This window comes from Rhinatrema bivittatum, chromosome 1 (assembly GCF_901001135.1).
Source record: "Rhinatrema bivittatum chromosome 1, aRhiBiv1.1, whole genome shotgun sequence".
Lineage (NCBI taxonomy): Eukaryota > Metazoa > Chordata > Amphibia > Gymnophiona > Rhinatrematidae > Rhinatrema > Rhinatrema bivittatum.
In genome coordinates, this window is record NC_042615.1 from 488,316,859 (window position 1) to 488,344,288 (window position 27,430).

The 27,430-nt window shown below is 44.7% G+C and overlaps 1 protein-coding gene across 1 annotated transcript in view; it reads left to right on the plus strand.

Annotated features, from left to right (window-relative positions):
* CACNA1F (calcium voltage-gated channel subunit alpha1 F) overlaps positions 1–21,869 on the plus strand; it is a 186,565-nt gene extending 164,696 nt beyond the window's left edge. The window contains exons 39-48 of the mRNA XM_029608013.1: positions 4,574–4,676; positions 4,939–5,040; positions 7,956–8,086; positions 8,450–8,545; positions 8,877–9,118; positions 9,743–9,886; positions 10,107–10,276; positions 20,018–20,130; positions 20,609–20,905; positions 21,227–21,869. Of these exons, the coding sequence (XP_029463873.1) occupies positions 4,574–4,676; positions 4,939–5,040; positions 7,956–8,086; positions 8,450–8,545; positions 8,877–9,118; positions 9,743–9,886; positions 10,107–10,276; positions 20,018–20,130; positions 20,609–20,905; positions 21,227–21,496 (1,668 nt within the window). The 3' untranslated portion in view covers positions 21,497–21,869. The remainder of the gene's footprint in view (positions 1–4,573; positions 4,677–4,938; positions 5,041–7,955; positions 8,087–8,449; positions 8,546–8,876; positions 9,119–9,742; positions 9,887–10,106; positions 10,277–20,017; positions 20,131–20,608; positions 20,906–21,226) is intronic.
* The last annotated feature ends 5,561 nt before the right edge of the window (positions 21,870–27,430 follow it).

Here is a 27,430-nt window from a genome sequence, read left to right on the forward strand (position 1 = left end):
AGAAGTGAAATTGTTGTCTCCCGTTGACATTTGCCGAGCTGAGATGTGGTCCTTGTTACACACTTTTTCCAGGTATTATCATCTGGATGTCCAAGCCTGGAAGGACACAGCCTTTGCATGTGCAGTTTTGACTGGACCACGAGCAGCCTCCCGTCCTATTTGGGAGTAGTTTAGGTACATCCCACTTGTTCTGGATTCATCTGACTGGATGCTAAGTGTTATGCCTGTCGGTCGCAGATGGCTGCGACTGCGAGTACTCACCGCTTGTTCTGCTTTCCTACCCTTCCCGGATCTCCTCACTGCATGGGCCTCTCTGCATCACAGTGTTCCGCGGGCCTCCTCGCAGAGGCATGGACACCATTACTTGCGGCTCGATGTTGGACCCTCCTAGGCGCACGCGCGACACAAGTCCTGCTTTTGAAGCTACTCCGGCGGGAACCTCAGGGGCATCTCTTGTTGATGATTTCATCAGACTCCAGTATTTAAGCTCCTGCTTCACCCTCAGCAAACCGACTTGGCAACAAGTTCCATACGAGTCCTACGTCTGCCTTGTTCCTGTGACGCCGCTCCTGCTCGTGTCGTGGATCTTGTCTGGCACCTGCTCCTCGGGGGACAGTTTGCGCCCTATGAGGACCTGTTCCCTGGCCTACCCCGCTCCTTGGGCTGGCTCTACGCCTCTTGGGTTCCTTCTGGCTTCCTGCTATACCGTGGCTCTCCTGGGGAACTACAGCAGTGACTTGTGAGTTCTCTACCGGCCTTCTCCACTCCTCGGGGTTGCGCCGTATCATTCAAAGACTGTTCGTGCCTTCCTGCTCCTTGGGCCGTGCTCATCTACTCCAAGACCACCCTGAGCTTCCCCACTCCTTGGGGCTTGCTCCTTGTGATTCTACAATTGACAGCTGTCCCGCTCCACGGGCCTACTTCTCCATTACTCAGCCAGCCACCCTCCGATCTCCAGGTACCTGGCCACTTGAGCTGTTGGACTTGGGCTCGGGCTCTCTGCTCCGGGGGGTTCGCCTACACACTCTCTCTACACCCACTGCACTGTGGCCCTGCCCCTTGGGCTACACCATCGGAGAATATCAAGCTTGGCTGTTCGAGCACCTATCATCCCGTGATCTGCCTGGCGCCGTCTCTCTTCAGTCTCTCCAAGTGCCATCTACAGTCTGCTACCCTACGGGGGTCATCTCCTGGTCTCTGGGGCTCTCCACTCAACTGTGCACAGAGCTACCCTATACTCCAACACCTCGCCTCCTGACGGTGCGGACCTGTGGGGCTCCTCCCCACAGGCTGTATCAACTCGCACCTCGGGCTAAGGGTCCACATACACACTAATCATAACAGTAAGAAATGAGAAATTACTACTTACCTGATAATTTCCTTTTCTTTAGGACAGTCAGATGAATCCAGCTTATCTCCCTTGGCTGCTGAATGGTTGTATTATGGTTCTCCTCAATGACTACGTGTTACAGGGATTACTGGTAATTGTTCATCCAGTCCCTAGACTAATGTTAATACATTCTTGTCTGAGCTCAGTGTTGCCTGTTGGCTGAGTATTGAAATGGTTATCTGTTTAATCAAGTTTTCTAGATTCTCCATAATTGCTATTGAAGAGAATACTGGCAGGCTGATGTCACTGCAGGGGTATATATACTGTAATGTCAGTTTGCTCCAGTTCATCTGTTGGTAGATGTGCATAACCCACTTGTTCTGGATTCATCTGACTGTCCTCAATAAAAGGAAATTATCAGGTTAGTAGTTATTTCTTAATTTTCCCTCACACGAGCATATTTTAAAATCTGCCTGCATACACACGTAAAAGCCGCTAAAGCTCTAGCGGAAATATGCAGGGGACATTTACTTGAGTTGCCTCTTAAGATTACGCACATACATATACGTGGCAGGGGGATTTTAAATGATATGTGCATACTTTCGCACATGATATAAGATTGCAGCATATTTCCACTCGCAAGCTGATACGCGTGTTTATGGGTGCATGCGTGTTCCTTTTAAAATCACCCAGTATATGTATACAATGCTGGGTTTCATATTAGGAGACACCTCTCAGCAAAATGATCTTGGAGTCCATGTAGAAGATAAATTGAAATCATCAGCAAAGTGTGCAGCAGTGGTCAATAAAGCAAATAGAATATTAGGAATTATTTAGAAAGGAATAGAATACAAATACTGAGAATATCATAATGCCATGATGCAACTACACCTTGAGTAATGTGTGCAGTTCTGGTTGCCCCCATCTCAAAAAATATGAAGCAGAACGAGAAAAGGTACAGAGAAGGATAACCAAAATGGTTAAGGGGACGGAATGGCTCTTTCATGAGGAAAGATTAAACAGGTTAAAGCTCTTCAGCTTGAAGAAGTGACTGAGCGGGGCTTATAAAATCAAGAATGGTGTAGAACAAGTCAATAGGGAAGAATTATTTGCTCTAAAAATACTAGAACTAGAGGACATTCCATAAAACTAACTAGTCGCAGGTTTTAAATCAAAATTTAAAGATTTTTTTCAGCCAATAAACAGTTAAGATATGGAATTTGTTGCCATAGAATATAGTCAAGGCTAGCAGTATAACTGAGCTCAAAAAAGGTTTGGACAAGTTTCTGGAGGACTGGTCCATAAACAATTATTAGTCAAATATATGTGGGCATGTTCACTTCATACTTATGAGAGTAAGCAGCAGAGAATGAAATTTCCTATTAGGATTTTCTGAGTACTTCCAAGTGACCCACAGACAGGATGCTAGGCTTAATAGACCACTGGTTTGTCCCAGCATGGCACTTCCTATGTTCTTATAAACAACTCTTTACAACTGTTACAATTTGGTTGTCCACAATAAGATTATGCTCAAAAACTACTCTTGGATTTCGGGGTTTTGTTTGAAACGGAAGCAAAGATGTATCTAAAGTTAACCAACAGTTCTGATGCATAGGTGAGGGATTTTCCACTTGTAAGACCTATTTGAATTTAACATCAACTTATTCCTTCAAGTCCATTTCTTTATGGCTTCTACACACTTTGATAAAGTAGATATTGCCTCCAAAGTACTGGAGCATCAGATATAACTGGATGTCATCTGCATCAACAAAATAATTAACACAGAAAGATCAAACCAGCTCTCCCAGTGATTTTAGGTAAATATTAAAATGCAGAAGGGAGAGAAGTGAGCTTTGTGGAACCCCACATTTTAGCTCCCACGTGTCCGAGAATGGTACCGATTATCTGTTCTTATATCAATTGCTCCTGAGCCTAGAGACATAAGTACAGCTGGTTTTTTTACTTTCAGCAATTCTCCAAGGTTGCCTGAGCAGTTTTTGCTTCCCAGGTGCCTTTGCAGCTTGCTGCACCTGATGTTATCTCATATACTTAGTAAGAGTGTGTTAGCAGAGTTTGGCCATTGGATGTGGCCTTCACCAATCCTCCAAAGTCCCTCTTCCCATCCACCAGTTTCAAAGTTCTCTTTCCATTAAAATCCCAGAGCCCAACTCCCTTTTTCTCTTCTTCCTCTTCCCTCCCTATTTCTTTTCTCTCCCTTTCTAACTCTCAGTCTTTACACTCTCATTCCACCTTCCTTCCCTCTCTCTTCTCCCCCTTCCCATCCCCTTAATTCACAACATCCTCTATCTCTTCTTTCCTCCTTCACATCCTCCAGACTCAGTCCTTGTCCCTTTCTCTCTCTCCATTTCTGACTCAGTCCTCCTACCCTTCTTTCTCCTCTCCCAAAGTTCCACCCTCTCTCTCTCTTTGCCGCCTGCCAACTAAGATCTCCCTTCTCCTCTTGCCACTCCCCATTCCCATCCTGCAGGCTTATAGAACTCTTCTCCCTGTTGCTTCTCCCCCTTTTGTCTCCAAGAATCAGTCCATCTCTTCTCCCTTCTCCCAACTTGCCCAAATCCAAAAGGGAAGAAAATGGCAGTCAGGTAACAGCTGTTTTCTTGTACAGTCTCTGTGTCACCCTTTCTCAGTCTGGGTAGTACCATAAGCTCAGCAACCAGGGAACGTGCCCTATCTATTGCCGGTCCAACACAGTGGAAGGCCATGCCACCCCACCTCCGTCTGGAGCCCTGCCCCCTGAAATTCAGAAAGATGCTCAAAACATGGCTCTTCCACCAGGCCTTCCCAGACTAGTCTACCCCCTCTCCCACTCTTTGCCCCCCCAGTTGTAATCATGTAATTATGTTCACCTTCATGCCCACGATCAATGCTTGTAAATATGACTTTTTTCAGGCTCTCCCTAGAGCCCTTATTCTCTTACTCATTTTCTCCCGGTTCTCCCCTCCCCTGTTCCATGTAATTTCAATCTTTCGTTACAATGTAAACCGATATGATGTGTACTTTAATGTCGGTATAAAAAAAGATGTTAAATAAATAAATCAAATAAATAAGCTGCTGTCCCTTTCCCTCTCCCCAGACTTATCCCCTCAGTCAAAACCATTTTTCTCTCTCGCCTCCCCTCTCTTTGTTATTAACTTAGTCTCTGAGTAGCATCTTAAGCAATTCTTCCACCTCTTTTTCTCTTTCCCTCTTTGAAGATCACCCCTCTCCCCTTATCTCTTTCAGAGACTCGTTGCTATGAACATGCCTCTGAATTCAGATGGCACTGTCACCTATAATGCCACGCTCTTTGCACTGGTACGCACATCACTGAGGATCAAAACAGAAGGTAATCTTTGTCCCTCCCCTGCTGCAGGGATAAGACCTTAGCTAGCGTAGCTGGATTATATCCCAGAGGGTCAAAGGAAAAAGTGTTATAGGATAGGAGAGGTGCACTGGCAGATCTCTGTGTGTGTGTTAGTACTGGAGTAGCAGGGGGATTTTAGAGGGCAGGAGGGAAGTATGTTGGCAGAGCTGTGTGTACGGGGGGGTGGGGGGGGTACCTAATTAGTAAGGGTCATATGCCTTCATCTGTCTCTGGTGTCCAACAGGAAACTTGGAGGCAGCAAATGAGGAACTGAGAGCTGTCATAAAGAAGATCTGGAAACGAACCAAGCAGAAGATATTAGATGAAGTTATACCGCCCTCTGAAGGTCCAGCCTTTCTTTCCTCTCCTCCTCCATTTCTCCTATTCTCAGTAGTGCACACTTTTCTTCCAAGGTGGGAAGGGGAGATGTCATGTTTGAGAAACATTTAATAAACTTGAGCAGGGTCTTTATAAGCAGCCTATCTGCCCTGTAAACGTAGGACTGGAGGCCCTGGTAAAATTAAAGAGGTCAATATTCAAAAGATTGAGGTGCCTGATTTAAGGACTTAGGTGCTTAGATCTGCATAAATGAAAATTTCCTTTGCTGAACACCTAAATCTAGATGTCTATTTTTACTGTGTGTCTAAAAAGCGGGTGGGGCCGGGGGGGGGGGGGGAAATAGGTGCACAGTGCTGCTTTCCAGCACTAGGGGCCTAATTTAGGCACCTACATGCACCTAAGCAGGCCTAGATGTAGGGACTTCAGTTTTTGGCAGAGATAGGCAACCTCCAGTCCTTGAAAACCAAGCAAACGGGTGTCCTAGTAAATATGCATGAGATAGATTTCCATACAAAAGAAGCAGTGTGCATGCAAATCCATCTCATGCATATTCATTAGAGATATCCTGAAAATCCAACGGATTGGTGTCCACCAAGACTAGAAGTTGCCTCTCCCTGAGATTTAGGAACCAGAGTTTGCCAAATTTTTACAAACTTTAGACAGCTAAAACTTCTTTTGAAAACTGACCTCCATGTCTTTATATAGACTGGGTGTATTTGGGCCTGTCTTACGTTTAGAAACCTATGATAGCTTGACTTTCAGAGGAAGACCTTTAGATTGGTCATGGTTCCCTGTTCAAATGCAGTGTCAGTTTCTTGAGGGGAACTTGGACCTGGTTGCTTGGTTGAAGGAGATTAGTCTTCCTACTGAAGCAGAGTCTGATTTTGGTCCTGTTTCTTTTATATGGAACCATCAATGGTGGGGCTATGTTTAAGATTCATGGACCTTTACTACTGTGGTGAGACTGACACAGCCTACAGAGTAGGCCCCGTAGGTTCTCACTGACAGCTGGCAGAGTTAAGCAAGGAAGAGACTGGACAGAAGCTTCACTTATACCAACCTCTTTCCCCTTGGGTTGAGCCCTCAGGTTCTGGAGGACGGCAGGTCTTAGGCAAGAGTCCCTATGGAAGTAGCAAATGCGTAGGTTCCAGGGCCAGGCCAAGGTCGGAGGCAGGTGACAAGCGAGAATGGTCAAAGTTCAAGTAAGGATCAGTGGCAGATGGCACACAAGAATGGTTAATGTCCAGGCAAGGATCTGATCCAGAAGTCAGTCCAAGGACAGGCTGGGGGATTGAGGAGAAGGACTGACACAGCAGGGCAGGCAGGAGGGTAAGGGTTGGATAAAACTAGGCTGGACAGGCTACGAGACAAGGCGAGACTGAGCTGTAGAAACAAGGTGAGGCAGGATAGGCTGGAGAAACGAGGCAAGGAGCAGGACCAGGACACAGGAAACAGGAAGCAGCAACACACACTGTACTCTGGGATGTAGGAGACCCTTTGCTGAGGTGAGGTGGGGTGAGGTGAGAGGAGCCCTTTTAGAGGGCTGAGGCACCGACATCATCAGTGGGCGCTATGGCCCTTTTCCTGCCCTGGGTCCTTGAAAGCAGAGGGAAGGGCCAGGATGGAGGCATCTGTGCCCTACAGGAGAGGCTTAGCTGTCCGTGGAGTGTCACTGCGGGCATCGGGGTAAATGCATCCGCTCTCAGAGGCTTCCCGTGAGCCAGCAATCATAGCAATAAAGTTTGCTCTACATTAGGAATGAGACTGATCTTAGGAGACTGCGGGGCCCAAGATGAATCAACTGCAGTGAGGGGCCGTGTCATGCTGAAATTACAGTGTTGGCAATGGGCTATCATGAAGTGCAAGGCCCCCCAAAGGGTGAGGCTCTGAGCAGTCGCTTCTGTTTGTCCCCCCACCAAGGGCAGCCCTGTTTGACAGCCACCTTTGGATAACCTGTCAGTGCTCTAGAATACTCTAGAAATTCTTGCATGAAGGGGAAGGAGTGCAGTTTGATATAGAAACACACAAAATGAAGAGCTATATTAGAACTTTTTAACAATAAACGAAGCAGTAGACAGTAGAATTTTTATTTATTTATTTATTTATAAGTTTTTTATATACCGCAGAATAGTGCAGTAATCTGACCGTCTAAGCGGTTTACATATATAACATACATAATAAAATGACATTAGAATGAGGAGAGGCAGGAAACCAGAAGCTAGTAGTTTATTAAAAGGTGACATAGAGTTTCATGACCAAACCCAGATTCCTTGTCTGTAAGTCACTGGCAACTTCAAAATTACTCTCCTGATAAAATTCAGACAATAAGTCCACTTACATAAAGGCTTAAATTTAGTCTGATGTGTGTCCAATGAGGGAAACAGCTACTACACAACAAACTTCAATTGAAAACCAAAAGTAGTAACTCAAAAAAATTTTTGTTGTTTATTTACTCCAATCTTTTTTATATTTTGTATATTATATTCAGCATATAAAAGTTGCCAAAGCGAAACTAACATTAAAGAATCACTTCACAACCAAAATTTAAAAAAAAAATCAAAACAGTCTTTTATGTAGAAATTTGGTGTAAAGAATGGACCAGTCAAAAGCAAATTTTAAAGCCGTTGACTACTTGTCCTGACCATCATCACATGCCTGTAATGTCAATTTTTAGTTTCAATTTGTGTATTTTTAAGTGAGCATTTCTATGAAAGACTTCTTAAATCCAATATATGTTACGGTTTATGGCTCCGTAGCCAAACAGAGACCAGTTCCTATTGAGCTGGAATCCCAAAGGAGCAGATGGAAACTGCTGGACTTAAAAAAAAAAAAAAAGCGATTAGCTGGGAATGCTGATGGAAGTGCTGTAGATATGAATGAGAAATTTAATAGCTTCTGTCCCTGTTTCTTGTACCCACCCAGAGGAGGAAGTGACTGTGGGAAAATTCTACGCCACATTCCTGATCCAGGATTACTTCCGCAAGTTTCGGCGCCGCAAGGAGAAAGGGTTGCTGGGAACCGAGAGGTTGCCTAGCAGCTCCACAGCATTGCAGGTGATTCACAGGCAAATGTGCAGCCAGACAGTCACAGGCAGAGACTGCGGCGCTCACAGGCAGAGCCAGCCAGCAATCAGACTGTCATAAGCTGAGCTGTAAATGCTGAATGCTGTTATCCTCTGTGTCCTAACTTTTCATTCAAGTTCTCTCTTTCTCTCATTGTATCTCTTCTGGTCTCACAGACAGGCTCTCTGTTTCTGTTGGTCTCAGACTTTCTCCCTCTCAGAGTCCCACAAGCTGTTTGTCATACTGTTTTGCTCTAACAGGTTTTTTTTTCTCACACTTTCTCATGGTTTTGCAAGTTGTCTCTTCCGTGGTCTCGCAGGCATCTTCCACTCTCTCTTTCTTGTGGTCTCACAGGCTGGCTTGAGGACACTGCAGGATCTTGGACCAGAGATTAGACAAGCTTTGTCTTGTGATCTGGAGGTGGAGCAGCCCCTCTCTGCCATGTACAAGGTGAGAGACATGATGTGAGACTGATGCACAGTGCACAAAATATCCCTATACAATGTACAAGATCAGAAACACCTCCACAGACTAGGAGAGATAATCCCATGCCAAGTACAAGATGAGATACTCCCTTTGTCATTTAGAAGGAGAAATGTAACCCTCCACCTCATACTAGGAGAGACCTCCTCATCATGTACAAGGAGAGAGTCACCCCTCTCTAGAAAGTATGGGAGAGACATCTCTCTGCCAGATAGATGAGAGATCCATGCCATGTCCAGGGGGAGCCTGTGCTGCTGAGGTGGGAATGTTAGCACATTAATCCCATCGATCCCTGCAGAGCCCCACCGATATCCTCGACAGCAGCACCCAGGTCTGCCCGGAGCGCCGGATCTCACACGCATCAGAGACTGCAGGCAAGGAAATGCTGAAGAGTGCCCTGCGTCGTCCCTCACAAGTCAGCCTTTCCTGCAGCAACAATGGCTTAGCTCAGGGTCCAGACAGCGTGGCAGCAGTGCCAGGAAAGACCGGCCCACTTTCCAGCCTCCCTGGTGGTGAGAAGAGGAGACCGAGCACCTGCAGGTCAGAGCAAAACAGGGAAGGAAAGCAGGTTTTGTACAGCCTGCAGTGCCTGAGGCTGAGCCCAGTAAATTACTGACCCTCACAGCCTGCAACATCTGGGGCTCAGCCCAGCAAGTCACTGATTTTCACTATGCTGACATATCTAGGATTATGCTTTATTAGACTTTACTGTATTGTGTTATATGGACACTTCAGATTTGGTCGTTGAGGGTCTGATTTTTGAATGTATCAAAAATTATCCTGATATTTAAAGATAATTGTATTTATTTAAAATATTTATAGCCCACATTCTTCAAAACTTTCAAAGTGGGGAACAAATTAACATACATAAAATGGTCAAAATAAAACATACATAAAATAATATAAAAACAGCAAAGCTAGAACACATAACAACAAAGACAAATAAAATAGCATTCACATCATACGAAAAAGAAATATAGAGCCTGCCAAGAAGAAAGAACTTCAGCATCTGAGAGTATTTCCAGGTGGAAAATGTATGCAACATAGCTCCTGAAGAGTGGATATCCTAAAATCTTGCCCTGGATGAGTGAAACTGAAAATTCAGATGTGGCATTGGCTTCTTTAGGAGTGCAGTTCCTAATGTTTCATTTTTACCTGGCACAGGTGGATTTCTGAAGGGAACAGTATCCTTCCAGTGGGCTGGGAGGAGCCCGTTGGTGCCCCCACGATGAAAGCAGTGGATATTCCCACAGGACAAGAACCCTATAGCCATGAAGATGACTCTGAGGGTGGGAGTTCCAGTGACAGGTAAAGATGCACAGTCCTTCCGTACAGGTGGGCAGTGACAGGGGAGAGGTGAAAGTGCTGGAGTCCGAAGAACCTCTCTGTAACCTCAGCATAGGTGAACAGTGACAAGGAGGAAGTGACGGTGCTGGAGAATGAAGCCTTTCTGGATATCCTTAGCACAGGGAGACAGTGACCAGGAAGGGACTCTCTCCTTTCAATGTTTTTTTCTTTTCTTTCATAGAGATTTTAGTTTGGAAGAGACTGAATCATCCCAGCTTCCACAGGGTTGGGTGAAGGAGATGTCTCTGCCCCTTCCCACACCGTTCCCATGCCTCTCCAGTACCAGGTCCATTGGGCTCACAGAGGGCCAGCGGGCCACACCAAGACGCCTACTACCACCCACACCAACTGGTAAGGAAAGGGAATGTAGCAGGTCAGGACAAAGAGGGAAAGATGTGGTATCCAGGTACAGATTTGTGACGCATTGGGTACAGGTATGTTACTTATGTACTGGTGTGTGACAAAGCAAGACTGAATTAGCCAAAACATATGGGTGACATCATCTGACAATGCCGAACAGACCCATTTCTCTAGCTCAATAAAGTGTTTACTACTGAGCATGTGTGGAAGTCCCCGCGCGCATGCTACCTCGTGAGCCCGTCTTTTTTTTGTCCGAGCTTCCTCACGGACCTGCACCATTTCTCTAATTTTTTTCAGTCTATCTGCTCCTGCAGTATTTTTACTTTCTACTTATTTTTTGTGTTGCCTTGCTGCCTCAGCAGCCCCTCAGCAGCTCTTTTCAGTGCTGTATATAAAACAAAAGAAAAAAAGAAAAAGAGAAGATGTAATTGGTATGTCCATCTCTAAAAGAGCCACAACCAGTGGCTTCAAGGACTGCATCTGTGGCCACAAGATGTCCATCACCAATGGCCATGACATCTGCTACAAATGCCTGGGACTGATCACTGCTCAGCTAATTGCTATGATTGTGGTCGGATGTTGCCTAGACTCCAGTGAAATTGGGCTTGGAAAATGAAGGAGCTTCACAAGTCCTCATGCTCCATCCATGAGTAAAAGCTTCTCTGGCAGGGCTTCTCTACCTCTGGTGTTGGTCTCTGGATTCACCACAGCACAGGATTCGAGCAAGGTGAGGAAGCATCAAGCAAAGAAGCTGGTGCGCTAAGCAGTGAACACCCAAGCCTATTTTCCCTCTAAATGGGTCTCATCAATGCCAAAGAAGAAGCACTATTCAGCTCACTGGGGCCAGCAGTACAGGTACCATCAGTGCCATTGACTCACTGGCCTTCAGAACCGTCAGCACACAATCCTTTGCGCTATTAATGCACCAGTCCCTGGTGCTGTTGATGCAGAACCCCTGGAATTATCGATGTACTCTGTGCCATCGGCACAAAAGCCAGGAGTGCAGTCAACACAGACTTTCCGGTTTTAACCCAGGCATTAGTGGGCCCCAGCAGGGACTGTTCACTGCTGTCCTCTTCCTTTGTGGTGCTATTATCTCCATCTTACCTCCTCTTTCTGGATCCCAGGCTTTCCAAGGCCCCTTCAACGTCATCTGCTCGAAACACTCATCCTGGGTCTCCCACCATATTTGGAAACTCCAGATCCTACCTGCTTCATTGTGCCTTTCCATGCAACACAGGTAGCCCAGAAGGAGGCCTCCACCTGGAGTCCATTATGTGCTTATCAAGATGATGATTCTATACTGTTTTCAGAGGAGGCTGTCTCTTCTCCATCTCCAGCCCAGAGGACACAACAGTTCACAAAGCAGAATTGGTGAAGACTTTATTTACCCCTTTGGTGGCCAGTGACAAGGAAGACATCCTTTAGCCTCTTAGGGGTAGTGTCTCCAAATGGGTTTGATTTGCACATATCTGGACCGGTATTAACTTCATTCATTTGCAAATCTCAATCTCTCATTTATTACTAATGCCCTACTTATTACTTGCATTGTGCCAAAGAGTCTTGTTTTGGAGTTTAGGAAATACATCAAAAAGCGTTTGGAAATTCTTCATCAGACTAGTGGCACTCAATATAATTGGAACTATTTCTGTATCTTTCTGCCACATTTTCTTGAGCTCTGCTTTCATCTCTTGGCACTTAAGGATCTTTGCTTTTCCATATGATCCACAGAATAATCACTAGGTACTGATACCTCTGCAATATTGTTCTTGTGTTTTTCCTTCTTCACCACAATATCTGTTTTTTTTAGCATCAGTCTTCTTATTGGTTGGAATGAGAATGTCCCAGGTGATCACAACATCTTTGTTGAATAGAAGATGTTCTCTTCTATTCTATTAGGGTTGTGCTCCCAGTGTTTTTTTGGTTCATCGATGTTATAGTGTTTACACAGTTTTCAATGAATAAGCCATGCTACCTTGTTGTGGCTTTCTATATCCAGGGCTTACATCAAGTGATGAGATGTATAACTTTTTTCATTCCGCATTCGTCCATTTTACCATTTTTTTCTATGCTAGTAGTGAACCATCTTGTTTGTAGTCCATTGTCCTGTGCTGAAATTATCAGTCGCTCATTTATACGTTTAAGTTCACCTCTCCTTAACTACTTCTGTGTCGAAGTTTGATCTATGTGAGGTTCTCTTCTATGTTGAAGTAATTCTTTTTACTTCCCACTATATTTGCACTTCTGCCAGTTATCTCACCTTGTTTGCTGGTCTGATTCTTTAAAGAGTTTTTTTTCTCTTGTTTTCCTCATTCTGTTGCTTCTTTCCCATTATGCACTGGTAGATTCTCAGTCATTCCTGGACCAGATGGTATACACCCCAGAGTTCTGAAGGAACTCAAAAATGAAATTTCAGACCTATTAGTAAAAATTTGTAACTTATCATTAAAATCATCCATTGCACCTGAAGACTTGGGGATAGCTAATGTAACCCCAATATTTAAAAAGGGCTCCAGGGGCGATCCGGGAAACTACAGACAGGTTAGCCTGACTTCAGTGCCGGGAAAAATAGTGGAAAGTGTTCTAAGCATCAAAATCACAGAACATATAGAAAGACAAAGTTTAATGGAACAAAGTCAGCATGGCTTTACCCAAGGCAAATCTTGCCTCACAAATCTGCTTCACATTTTTGAAGGAGTTAATAAACATGTGGATAAAGGTGAACCGGTAGATGTAGTGTACTTGGATTTTCAGAAGGCGTTTGACAAAGTTCCTCATGAGAGGCTTCTAGAAAAGTCTTTTAGCCAGTTTGTAATCCACGAAAGGACATCGCCACCTATCCCATGACTTTTTACCATTTCAGGACTTTTTACCTGAGATCTAAACTCAGCAGAGGGATTTTTCCTCCGTCTGTTTGGATTTATTTAATCTGCATTATCCAGCAAAGTTAAAGATATGATACAAAGCACAAGTTAAGCAATTTGTGATGGCACCAGAGGCCATGTCTTTCTATTACTCTGTTTTTGGAGAATGACACTGAACAACTTTTCAAGACTACAAGCGATTCATATCTGCAGATTTGTGCACCTTTCTCTTTTCTTTTTTGATGGACAGCACTGATTTCTTTGAGAGTAAATTTCAAAAGGATTTACACGTGTAAATGTAACTACTATTGTAGCAATTTTCAAAAGCCATTTACCCGCATAAAGTGCACATAAGCAGGTAAATCCTATGGACAATTCAATGGCATATGTTGTAGCAATTTCCAAAAGCCCCCTTACATGGGTAAAGTGCATTTACACGTGTGAACCCCAATTTTAAGCATAAAAATGCTTTTGAAAATCAGGCCCTTAGAGTTTACAGCATGTCACTTTCTGTTGCTGTGCTGTCCACATATGCCAAATAAGCGAGGATCCTGCTGTGTTGGGGGCATTTTGAATTTATTTTTTTTATAGTGCGCCTGGGACATTTATATAAACGTTATAGCATTGCTATTTCATTGTATAGCATGCCGATTGGGGGTGGCACTCGAATGCCTGAGTGGCAGGCCTCTGAGTGTGACTTTTTTTTGTGGTGTTGTTTGTTATTAGTTTGGTTATGTATTCAGAAAAGTTACTGACTGGGGGGAAGAAGGGCATTGGGTTGGAGGGATTTTGGGATGGGACTGTGGGGAGTGAGTGGACAGCATTGTTGTTGAGAAGATGGAACTATGCATGTGAATGGATTTTTCAGATATCTCGTCTGATGTCTTTACATGCTATGATGGCCACTGCGCGGGCTGGGGAATGGTCATCCTTCTTTTTTCAGGAACTGCCTACTACATTTGCTTGCTTGGTTAGAGTTTGGTGACCCACCTTAATTATATAACTTGGAATGTAGCAGGTTTAAATAAGCCCATTAAAAGGCAAATCGTTTTCAATAGCTTGAAAGAGCCTATTTCATTTCTGCAAGAGACCCACCTTACTGAAGAGGAACATAAGAAACTAAAACAGCAGTAGGTAGCCCAGCAAGAGATCTGGGCATGCCTTTTCAGGTGGAAAAATCTGATAAGTGACAGTTAGTGGTAATAGGTAGTAGGTTTTCGGGGGGTACGCGCGTACCCCTTTGAAAATCTCCCCGACAGTGCATACAGCTCCTCCTCATCTTTCCCATCTGTAAGTCCTTCAAGCCTCTGTCTTATCCCCGGTCTCAGCGAGCTGGAGAGAGCATGCACTGAGCACTGGATCTGGTTTACTTTGAGTGATAGGAGTAGCAGTAGTGAAGGAGCACTGACAGCGACATGCAGCAGGTACTAACTGAACCTCTTGCACATGCCGCACCAACTTCTTCTTTTTCCTGGGAGAGCTGGTGCTTCATGACACGTTACATAAGAAAACAAAAACATAAGAATTGCCATACTGGGTCAGACCAATCATCCATCAAGTCCAGTATCTTGTTTCTAACAGTGGCCATTCCAGGTCACAAGTACTTGGCAGGATCCCAAATGGTTGATAGATTCCATGCTGCTTATCCTAGGAATAAGCAGTGGATTTCCCCAACTCAGCTTAATAATGGTTTTTGGACTTTTCGTCCAGGAAATTGTCCATATCTTTTTTAAACCCAACTACACTAACAGCTTTCACTTCCGCTCTCCCTAAGTTTTAAAATTTGAAAGAGAGACTGGTGGGGCTTTCAGTGCTTCCCAAACCTTTCTTTTGGCCATACAAGTCCTTTCTGTGCCTTCACTGCACCCTCTTGGAAGCCAGTGTGCCATTCAATATTTTTGTTGATGTAGACATGCCTTGGGCATGCAAAGGTAAGGAAACACTGCTCTAAAAGTATACATTCTGCCTCCATGGAAATAAACCTGGTAAGCTTCTTGCCAGATTAGTCAAGGCTGATAGTGGATCTCAGTTCATCCCCATGATTAAAAACTCGAATGGAGAGATTTGTTGTAGTGTTAAGAATACTTGCGCAGTATTTCAAGTTTTTTTTTGGGGGGGGGGGGTTCTTTTTTTTACAGAAGTCTGTTTGCTTCAGAGCCTGAAAATAAAGAAGCCAGGGATCGAATGTTTAACAAAATAGTTTTACCACAGTTAACTCAAGTCCAGTTAGACAGATTAAATGCTCCTTTTTCTACACAGATAGTCCAGTATGTTATAAGTTCACATCCTTCTTTAAAAGCTCCAGGCCACCAGACCGAGCTGGGAGGAACAACGCGGGATCTACCGGTAGGAATTACCTTAACAAAAAAGCCTGAAATAGTGACAATGGATGTGTTGTGGAATGCAGTTTCTGCAATTGAAAAGGCAATTGTTTCCTTAACAAACTCTATATCAGGTTTTCAAGATCAATTCAATGTGATTAATCCAGTAGTCTCAGCAAACTCAGCTAAAATTCAGGACTTGGATTCACAAATTAACCAGATAAAAGGTGTCCAGTCTGCATTAATTCAAGGGGACTCTAAGACAAATAAGAGATAAAGGGTAATATTGCTGTTGATAGGAGATATGATAATGAAAAAGGATGATTTTCCTATTCTTGATTATTGATTAACCTATTTCCTGTTCTTTTTTTTTTGTTTTCATTAGAAATATAAATGTTTACTCCTTTTTGTATAAGGCGTATATATAAATGCTTTATGTAATTTGTTTTGAAAATTCAATAAAGATTAAATTAAAAAAAAAAAAGCTCCAGGCCAGGAATGGTTGCATTCCGCCTTTTATAAAACTTTATCTGCCAGATTAGCTGAACCGTTAGGTAATTTGTATTCTGTGATGGTGCAACAGAGGTTTATGCCTGAGACCATGCAAGAAGCGGTCATTTCGCATATTCCTAAACAAGGGTGAGCCCCTGCCTCCTACCGGCCTATATCTCTTTTAAATCAGGATGTTAAATATACACTAAGATTTTGGCGAACAGATTAGAGTTTATAATGCCATCTTTAGTTTCTGCTTCTCTGGTCGGATTTGTTGCAGGGCGTAGGTCTGGGGTGAATGTGTGGAAATTACTGGCAGATTTAGAGGCTTGTATGACAAAAGGGAAGATGGCCAAAGACCCCTTTATTGTGGGCTTAGATGCTGAAAATCATTGGACAGTTTGTGAATGGGTTTTCAAGGTAATATTTTAGACTCATTCCAAGTCCTGTATGCTAATCCTACGGCTCATATTTTAGTTAATGGGTGTCTTTCTATGGCCTTTTTTCTGTGATGTGAGACTAGACAGGGCTGCCCAATGTCGCATCTCCTTTTCGTGCTCTCTTTGGAACCCTTAGTTGTGATCATAGAAGGCATTGTGGTTGGGAAGACATCGGTTAAAACCTTGTTGTTTGCAGACTACATCTTGTTACTGTCCCATGCAAAAAAGTTCTTACCCATAGTTCTTGAGATTTTTGGAATGTATCGTTCTTTTTCAGATTTTATATTGAACCCAGATAAATCAGAGGAATGGGACGTCTCAGGTAATTTGGCTTTGAACTAGCCATCTTTTCCACTTAAGTGGGCAGGCATTCAACTTAAATATTTAGATGTGTGGATACCACAGGATTTCTCTCGTCTGTGTTATGAAAATTCCGTATTATTTAAGCTCTTTGGTCAAAAGATGGATGCAGTTTCCTTTATCACTCCAAGTTAGGGCATCCTTGGTGAAGAAGATCTTATTTCCTAAATTGCTCTATTTCTTGAGTATTTACCTATTGTACTTTGGTCTAAAGACCTTTCTGAGCTTATGAGTCTATGCTCTCACTACCTGTGGGAAGATAAGTCGAGATTGTGGCTGTGGCGTTTAATGCTTCCAGTATTGGATGGTGGGATACAGTTTACTAATTTTCAATATTATAATTTTGTGGCTTTGTCTGGACTCTTGTCTGATTGGTTACTTGGTGCCAGTAATTTTGTGGATATTGAGTGAAAAAGTGGATGTTCAGTTCTTTAGACTTAAAATATATTCTCCATGTGGATAGGGCCCAGCTATCTCATGAGATTGCCTCTCATGTCTTGGTTAAGGTGGCGAGGGCTGCCTGGAAGCTTTTGTAACAAGCTATTGGAGGCTCGGTGCAGGTCTCTCCTTGTTTGCCAGTTGGAGGAAACTCTCTTTCCCGCCTCCTATGTTATATCCTTGTTACAAGAGGCTGGCCAATAGGTGTATACTGGTGCTTGAAGATTTAATTGTTTCTAAGTCTATGCTTATGGATTCCTTTGAAAATTGTAGTGGGGAGAGATTTTGCCAGAAGGATTTTTTCATGTATTTGCAAATATGGCATTATTTTGATCCCACTATTACAGCATCTCCTTTACTGGTCACCTCAGTTCAGTTCAGTTTTATAGGTGGCTGAATGGTCCATAACTTGCTGCAGCCATGTGCCCAAGCAATTCTGGTTCTCCTTGGGCACATGGCAGCAGCGATACATATGGTCCCTATGACTTGCCTGAACTGAGGGTTCTCCAGTATGGCCTCCACTCCTAATGGGATCAGCTGCATCAACCCTTGTAACATCCCGTAAGGCTAACCACAAAGATGAAAACATTGCTCCGTTGGTGACTGAAACCAATGGTGCTGGAAATAGGTTCCCCTCTTCAAGTTGTATGTAATCAGGTGACGCTGGTGATGAATGCATCCACCAAAGCATGGGGCGCGCATACAGGCTGCTTCCAAATCATTGTCTTAGAGCTATGAGCCATTCAGCATATATTGAGAGAATTCTCACACTTTCTTCAGGGCAAGATATTTTTGATCCACACCGACAACCAAGTGGAAATGTTTATGTCAGGGGTAGGCAGCTCCAGTCCTGGAGTACCACAACGAGGTCTGGTTTTCAGGACATCAACAATGAATATGCATGAAATATATTTGCATACAATGGAAGCAGTATATTTACCACACAAGGCCGGATAACTTTAGACCTGCTTCCAAGCAGGCCTAAAGTTACCCAGCTAACGTAGCAGGATATATGTGATATTCGGCTACTTTAGCCGGATAATTCAATTCCTCCCCAGAACACCCCAGTAACGCCCCTTTTATACCTGACTAAATTATAGCCGGATAAGTAGTTATCCGGCTATAATTTAATCAGATACATGATTGAATATGCCAATTGTGCCATTTAGACTGATAATTTTTTAGTTATCCATCTAAATGGCTTTTGAATATGGACTTCCAAGTTGTCAGACCATTTACTGATACCTCTGGAAACCAACCCAGCCCTACTAATTCAGGAGGAGTGTCGTCTATGTCATCCAAGCCTCAGCTCGATGGCATAGATGTTGAATGCTCAATAGTTTCCTCATTGTCTCTATCTAAGGAGGTTGAGGGTATTGTAATTTCATCCAGGAAGCTTTCCAACAGAAAAACGTATGGCTTTAAATGGAAGCGTTTTTCATTTTGGTATCAAGCAGGCTCCCTGTACTCTAAAATATCAGCTTCGGTACTTGTTCTCCCTCTTCTCATCAGGTCTCAATACACTGTAAATCAAAGTGCATCTCAGTGCAGTGACTGCTTACCACCCTCAAGTGGATAGAAAACAGATCTCCATCCATCCTCTGGTATCAAACTTCATGAAAGGCATGTGGTATTTGAAGCCTCCAGTTGCAAAGCCACCTGTGCCATGAGAACTCAACATTGTCTTAGCACAAATGATGAATCTTCCCTGCAAACCACTGGAATTGGCTTTCTTGAAGTTGTTTAAATGGAAAGTAGTATTCTTAGTCACTATCACTTCAGCTAGAAAAGTCAGTGAGCTACAAGCATTGGTGTCATACTCTCTGTACCTGCAGTTTTTCTACAATAGGGTGGTACTCCGCATCCATCCTAAGTCTATGCCTAAGGTAATTTCTACATTTCATTTGAATTAAGCTATTGTTTTGCAAATGTTCTCTCCAAGACTTAAAGTGCATAAAAAGGAGAAGGCCTTCCATTTGCTGGATTATAAAAGGTCCTTGGCCTATTACTTGAGAAGTCAACCACATCATCAGGCTTCTCAACTGTTCATTTCCTATGATCCCAACAGAGAGGGCATGGTTGTTACCAAATGCACTTTATCTAATTGGCTAGCAAAATGTATTCTGCATTGTTATGTACTGGCTGACCTTCAGATCACAGACTCGGTCAAGTCTCATCATGGCTACCTCAGTGGCTCACCTAAGAGCTATCTCTATTGAAGACATCTGCAAAGCTGCAACTTGGTCATCAGTAAACACCTTCATGTACCACTACAGTCTGGACAATCTTTCAAGAAGTAACAGTAACTTTGGGTAAGTAGGTTTGTGCAGCCTGTTCACCCAGTAGTCCACTCTCCACATAGGGAAGCCGGGTTGCATGTATATTGTTAAGTACTCTGCCATGCAACCCTTAGCTTGGGACTTCCCATGTCATGGCTAATTCAGTCCTGCTTGTCGAAGGAGAAAGTGAGTTTACTTATTGTAAATGGGATTCTCTTAAACAGCAGGATGAATTAGCAATGCATAATTCACATCTGTCTCCCTGGAGAGTCAATTACCTAGCCAAAGCTTAGCTCTACAATTGACTGAGGGGCTTATGAGGCAGTATGCGCGCGGAAACTCCTTCACATGCTCAGTAATAAAATTTTACTGAGCTAGAGAGAGGTCTCTTCGGCACCATAGGATGACATCGACCACATGTCATGACTAATTCATCCTGCTGTCTATGGAAATCCTCGTTTACGGTAAGTAAACTCGCTTTTCCTGTATACAAGTGCATGACAGAGGGGGACATTGATTCCTTTGCATTTTTTGGCAGGTCAAAAGCCAGTGTTTAGCATCCAATGTCTGCGCAGACAGGGAAGTTGTGATGACATTCCAATTCCAGGGATTTACCATCAGAATACACACTCTTATCGTGCTCCATCTCAGGTATTGAGAGATTTTCTCCCAACCAGCACACATCTGCCTGTGCTCTACACTCTCTCTGTCTCTTGCACACATGCTCTTTCTCTCTGTGTCTGTCCCTCACTCATTATCGGTCCCTTCTGTGTGACACCCTCACATGTGCCCTATGTGTCCATCCCTCTCCCTTGCCTGTTTCTGACTGTCTCTCACACATACCATGTTGATGTCTGTCCTTCACCTGTGTCTTATGTGTGCATGTCCCTAATATTTGCCATGCCTCTGGATGCCTCACCTGTGTCCTGTCTCTCTGTGCAGTTCCTCCCCCATGCTGACTCTATGTGTATGACCCTCGAATTTACTCAGTCTCTTTCTGTCTATCTTCTGTACCTGTCCTTCATATATTTCCCATCTCTCTCTCTCTGCTTGTCCCACATATGTACCCTCTGTATGTATGTGTGCCTCGCATGTGCCCTGCCTCTCATTCATCTGCTTGTTTCTCTAGGAGCACAAGAGAAATGACTCGTGGTATACCAACACTCATTCATTTCTGGGCTCTTCGCAGTCCTGGGCTACCCTTCCAAAGCGTGGCCATCTCTTCTATGCTCCCCTTATCCTGGTAGAGGAAGAAAAGGCCCGGAACAAGCAGAGCAGCAGCCTGCACTGTATGGCCCAGACCGCATGGTACACAGACAAAGACTCCAACTCGCCCTATCAGACCTATAGCCACTTGCGGGTGCCCAGGCTTCTGACGTCCAGCCTAAACCAGAAGAGGGGCAGTGCTGACAGCTTAGTGGAGGCCGTAAGTTCCATCACCTTAGAATGTCTGACTACCTCATAGTATCTCTTCCACCCTCTTTATTTCCCTATTGCTTCCTGTATCTCCCTGCCTCTCTTTCCTTGTTTCTATCTATCACTCCCTTCCACCTCTCCCTTTCCTTTCTTTTGCTTTTCTCTCCTTCACTCTCTTCTTTTCATCCCTCCCTCTCTTCTCTCTCCATTTTGAACATGCGTTTCTTGATTCTGCAGATGAATTCAGAGTTAATCCCGATATCAAGACTCTTCATACACAGTACATTGTCAGAGGCTCCTTTCTCCCTGTTGATGTCTCTTGTATTTTCAGGTGTTAATGTCAGAAGGTCTGGGGCTTTATGCCAGGGACCCCAAATTTGTTGCAGTTGCCAAGCGGGAAATTGCAGATGCATGTCACATGACCCTGGAGGAGATGGATAGTGCGGCCAGTGACTTGCTGAGCCAAAGCCAGAAGGGCAACAGGAGCGACATGGAGACCATGGGGCTGGGATTTATTTACAGTGATGAGGAATCCATCCGATGCCAGGAGGAAGAGGAGGAAGATCTGGGGGATGAGATGTCCTGTGTCACTTCCTTCTGATGCTCATCTAGTGGATGAGGTTCCCACATTGCCGCCTCCTTTCCCTCCCTTCTCCCTAGTTTCAGTCCTCTCTATTCCCTATCTCCTGTCCTCTCTTCCTCCTGCTTCCTCCAAACCTCCCTCTCTATTTCCTGCCCACTGTCTCCATACCTCCTTCCTTCCTTTCTCCCTACCTCCTTTCTCTTCATATAGCCCTGGTGGCCCCAAGCTGGAGCAACAGTAAAATGCACAGCACTGGTTGTAAGAATGAAATACATAGCAGAGGCTTTGCAAGAGTGAAGTAAATAAAGAATAGCTCTTTTTTTTTTCAAGATTTTGAATGTACACAGAATGCTTGACCTATTTAAAAAAAATAAACATAAATTGGACCTTTTTTCCCTAATTTTCTTTTTATGATATCTTTGTGTCCTTCCCCAATCTTGCTCTCTTTCTCCTTGTATTTATTTATATTTCTCATTGTCTCTCGCTCCCTATCCTTCTTTCATGTCATCTCTGTGGGTGAATAAATAGTGGATACTGAATCCTCTTCTACCCAAGGTTTGGAGGGACTGTCTATTCTCGATTCTCCTGCATGAGAGGGAATTACTTACTGCTCTTGTTATTTCCAAGCTTCTGCTACTCTCAGCCATTTTACCGTGAAGAAGAGTAGCAAATACCAGCCTAAGGCTTTCCCCAGCTCGGAGGCTCCATTCCCAGCAAAAGGCCACATTACTCTCACTCAAGATAATGAAAAGAATTATAAGAAGAAAAGAGCCACATCACAGAAGCGAAAAATATGATGCCAGATAGAGACCACAAGGCCCATCTACCCTGACCAATTTCCCTTCCTGTTACAATACTACATATTTCACCTCAGTCTCTGGAATTACCTTCACTTCCTTGAAGTAAAAATTATCTGTGCTTAGCCCTTGCTTTCTTAAAGCTTGATTCTGATTGTGCCCCACCACTTCAACTGGGAGATTATTCCATATCTCCTCCACCCTATTTGTGAAGGAACATTTCCTTGTATCATTCCCCAGTCATTCTTGTAATAGGACCATTGAGTTATGAGAGAGGCCCCAGATTGATTAAAGCCTGTGACTCACTGGAGGGAGAGAGATGGCTGTACCAGAGCAGGGTTGGAATTCAGTGTATGGAAGATGGGTGATTGTACCAGGGAAGGACCAAAACTCACTGGATGGGGGAAGAAGTGTGATTATACCAGGAGGGCAATCCTACCATGCAAAAACAAATATACAACGTCTGAGAGCTATCCAACCCTGACTCAGCTGCCACTTGCCCTGAATAATCTCATGCAGGCCTGTGTACAATTCCGCACCCCCCATCCCTCAGAAGACTGCAAGCTCCTGAAGTTATCATTTAGTCTTTCTTTTTTCTTTTTTTGGAGGGGAAGAGGAGGAGGAAAGGGAAGAAAATTGAGATACAGAAACATACAGTATCACCCCCACCTCACATCAGAGGTTAGGTACCTCCACATGTTCCACTAGTAAACTTGAAACACCCTGGGTGCTGTCAGTTCTGCACACATCTGGAGCGAGTGGAGGTACAGGTGCATTCTGTCTGTCCGCTGGGGCAAGGCTGCACCACACAGGCTCCTTGCCACATTCCCAGCTACACCAAGGAGTGCATCATGAAGAATAGTGCTGTATGACAGTGGTACAGCAAGAAAGAGGTCTCTAGGGCTTTGATATTGCCACCACCTTCTGTCGAGGGCTGGAAAGGAAGATGCTGATCTCAAGCTAGAGGGTGGTGGTGGCTATCCTGTGGCGGGTGAAGAGGGGGGAGGTTCTGATCTGAATGATGGAGCATCAGAAAAAGGAACACAGCTTGTAGTAGAGGCTCCCAGCAGCTCTCTTCTTGTTTGGACTGCATTGTCCTGGGAGATTTTGGCTTAAATTGAGGAATTGTGGAAGGTGCTGGGAGTTCACCATACTGGAAGAACTGAGAGGGTGTAGTTTTAGCAGTAATTCCTGACCCACACATTGTCAGCAGTTTCAAGCATCCTAACCTGAATACACTGAACCTGTTGTTAGAGATTTCATTGCATGATGTGATAGCTTTAAGAACTAGGCTTCTTATGGATATGTCAATTTACTAGTAATTTGTCTTCATTAGAAAATAAGCACTGAAAAAATAAGTTGAATTTGGCTGGATCCAAGATGGCGCTGGTAGCGCGATGGGTCCGAGCATCCTGCTTACCTTCGACAATTTTTCCTGCGGAAGAATGCCTCACTCTGCCCGCAAAAGAAGGGTCAAGGAGAGTCAAGTCTCAGACACGACAGAGGCCGTTCCAATTGTGGGTCCGATGGACGCTCATCTCCGTCATAGGACGGAGGTTGGGGGCAGAGAGCTCGCTAAGCAACAGTAGGGGGGAAGAGGAGCCTTTCTCTGCTCTAGAGCTGATGTCATCCCTCTCCCCTGGGGAGAGATCACCGCCAGCAAACCCAGCCGTTAGGCTCCTGCAGGAGTGAGGAGGCCCTGAGTTGTCGGAGGATGTCAGCCCGATGGAATCTCCGCCGAGGCATGTAGCCCTGCAGAAAGTCGTTGCGACTCAGCAAATCAGCGTAACCCCACTACACGCGTAAATCCTCCTGGATTTACACGCATAGGTCTTTGGAAATCTGCCCCTTAGATTATAAGCCTGATAAGGAAATATCTACAGTACCTGAATGTAATCTGCTTTAAAGTGTAATATAAGTAATATTTTCTATCTTCCAACTATGATATAAACCACTGATGCACAATGCTGGAAATCCCAATCTTGTGTTAAAGGCAGCAGAAATGTCAATCAATATAAAAAGATATTTTGTGCCACAACTGAAACCTCTTCTGATTACATCAAGGGTAGATAAATGCAAAACCTCAGTGCTGTGGACTTTCCTGAAACCAAACTGGTATTGATTCTGAAGAGTTTGGTCATCGAGATACTCAGTGAGGGGCGGATTTTCAGAGCCCTGCTCGCGTAAATCCGCCCAAAACCGGGCGGATTTACGCGAGCAGGGCCCTGCGCGCCGGGAAGCCTATTTTACATAGGCCTCCCGGCGCGCGCAGAGCCCCGGGACTCGCGTACGTCCCGGGGTTCTCGGAGGGGGGCGTGTCGGGGGCGGGGCCGGAGCGCGCGGCGTTGCGGGGGCGTGTCGGCAGCGTTTTGGGGGCGGGTACGGGGCGTGGCTACGGCCCGGGGGCGTGGCCGCGCCCTCCGTACCCGCCCCCAGGTCGCGGCCCGGCGCGCAGCAGGCCCGCTGGCGCGCGGGGATTTACGTCTCCCTCCGGGAGGCGTAAATCCCCCGACAAAGGTAAGGGGGGGGGTGTAGACAGGGCCGGGTGGGTGGGTTAGGTAGGGGAAGGGAGGGTAAGGTGAGGGGAGGGAACGGGGGGAGGCAGCGCGGCTCGGCGCGCGCAGGCTATACAAAATCGATAGCCTTGCGCGCGCCGATCCAGGATTTTAGTGGATACGCGCGGCTCCGCGCGTATCTACTAAAATCCAGCGTACTTTTGTTTGCGCCTGGAGCGCAAACAAAAGTAGGCTGTTCGCGCTCGTCTGAAAATCTACCCCAAAATGAATTACGGAAATATTGTATAAATAACAATAAATCATAAGAAATAAATATAATATAAAACCAAATATACTATCACATCGACATGTATAGAATCAGGTACAAATGTGTGAATATATTTGTATGTAATATTTGTTCATATTTATGTATCTATACAAGCATTATTTTTGTATACATGTGTGTGTACAAATATCAAATGGCATACACTGAACACAAAAATGTCAAAGAAAGACCGAGTGTACATAAAAACAACTTAATAGATAGACCTTCCTAACCAAAAATTTAAAAATAAAAAATTCCAAAAAATAAAATCCTAATAAATGTCAACTGTATTCGATGAGTGTATGGTAATATGAACAAAATGCAGATCAGGGGATAAAAAATGAAAAAACAATGAAAAAAATGAAAAAATGAAGAAATGAAGAAACAATAAAGGTACATCTCCATTTTATCGAAGACTGTATTTTTGAAATCCAAAGCTTTGATCTTTGTGTCACTGTTATGTTTAAGGAAGAATGTGAACCCCTGGGCTGAGATGAGTGATGTCTCTGCCCACAGGGAGGAGCCCTGTGAGCCTCACCATCAGCAAGCGTTGTCTCAGTGGCGTGGCACACAGCTAGAGGAAGAGACTTTATTATATAGAACAGGAAAGTAATGTTCACAGTATGCAATATGGAAGTACAGTTCTGCGCAATGGGAATTACCCAGAATGAGACACAGTGGAGAAGATCCGGTAGTGGCCCTTGGAGCGGGGTACGCGGTGGATCTCCTCTAGTGAGAGTAGGCACCTCAGGATACAGATCTGGTAGTGTCCTGCAGAGTGGGGTACGCTGAGGAAATCTGTACAGTTGATATTGGTAGCGATGCCAAACCCGGAAGTTGCTCTGTGCAGATGGTAAGCAGGAATACTGAAGAGCAGGAAGGATGGAAGGCTCTCACTGAAGAAAGGCGGTAGTGGCCTGAGGATCGGGGTATGCCACGTAGGGTCCTCAGTATAGTACAGAAATGAAGATGTCTGTAGAGGTAGTCACAATGGATGGTTCCTGGAGCAGGGTAAGATCTGAGAAGCAGATCCAGCAGCAGACAGGCAGGAAGGCCCTCCGAGGAGCGGATAGCCGGGAACATAGGGGAGCCCCCAAGGAGCGGGTACTCAGAGCGTTCAATTGCCAAAGCTGAAACAGGAACAGGAAGTCCTTGAATGAGCAGAGTACAGCAAGACGGAACTCCTTGCTAACTCGAGGAAGGCAAGGGCTGGTTCGATTAAATACACTACTGGGTTGACGTCATCGGGTGGGGCCACCCCCGAGGTTCCCACCATGACGTATTCAAATAAGGCCCTTGCATGCACGTGCACGCCTAGGTAACTCCGGGTCCAAGATGGTGGCCGGCAGCGCCCACACTGTCCTGGGAACGCTGGAGAAGTCAGCGTGAACTGGCAGACACCACCATTCTTCCTAGACTTGATGGAGCGGGGGAAAAAGAGGTGAGCATGAGAGGTCGCAGCCATCTGCAACCAACAGGCGTAATAGTGACTTCTCTCTATCCCAACTGCTATATTGAACCATACCGTCTCATGATCACTAGTGCTCAGGTGAACACCTACTCCGACATTAGCGCCATTACCCCATTTTTGAGAACTAGATAGTACTTCTTGTCGATCCTGAAGTAGAAATAACTCTAATCCACATCCTGACAAACTTTCGGGAATGGGGTCCCTTTTATTTGTTTCATATTGACTGCCACTCTCCATCCACTTCCCAACTTAAGCATTTTCCTCCTTCTCTCCCTCCTCCTTTAATCTGATGCTGCTGGACCACTGCTGCAACTTTCCTCCTCTGCACCAGCTGACAGGAGGGCAGTTGCATGTTGTTGCCTCCTTTCTGCTCATGTGGGACAACACAAGTATACCTCTACCTTCTTCCAAACTATGAAGAATGATGCAAATGTCCCTCTGCCATGCAAGAGTAGCATGAGGCATCTTCCTCTGGCCTGTGTAGTCTGTCACAAGTGTTATGTTAAGGGGAGGGATTTAAGCTTGGTGCCCACAGGCAGGGTTGGAGAATAGGAGATGGGAGAGCCTGGAGATTGGAAAGTCGGGGATGTCCCTTTCCCCTTACCACCCCCTAAATTCCTAGAGTTGTATAGCAGTGACCCTTTGAAGTGGACTATGGACAAGGCTCCGCCTTGGCAGAGATGCATTCCTCTTTGACCTAGGTATTTGGCACCTAGGCAATTGCCTAGATGCCAAATCCCCATGCCATCAAAATTGAGCATGCCCACAGGGCCTTGGGCCAGAGATCAGAGAACAGACCGAGAGATATTATAATATGCTTCCACAGCTATGTGCAGAAATCCCAGATACTAGGGGCGACTCAAA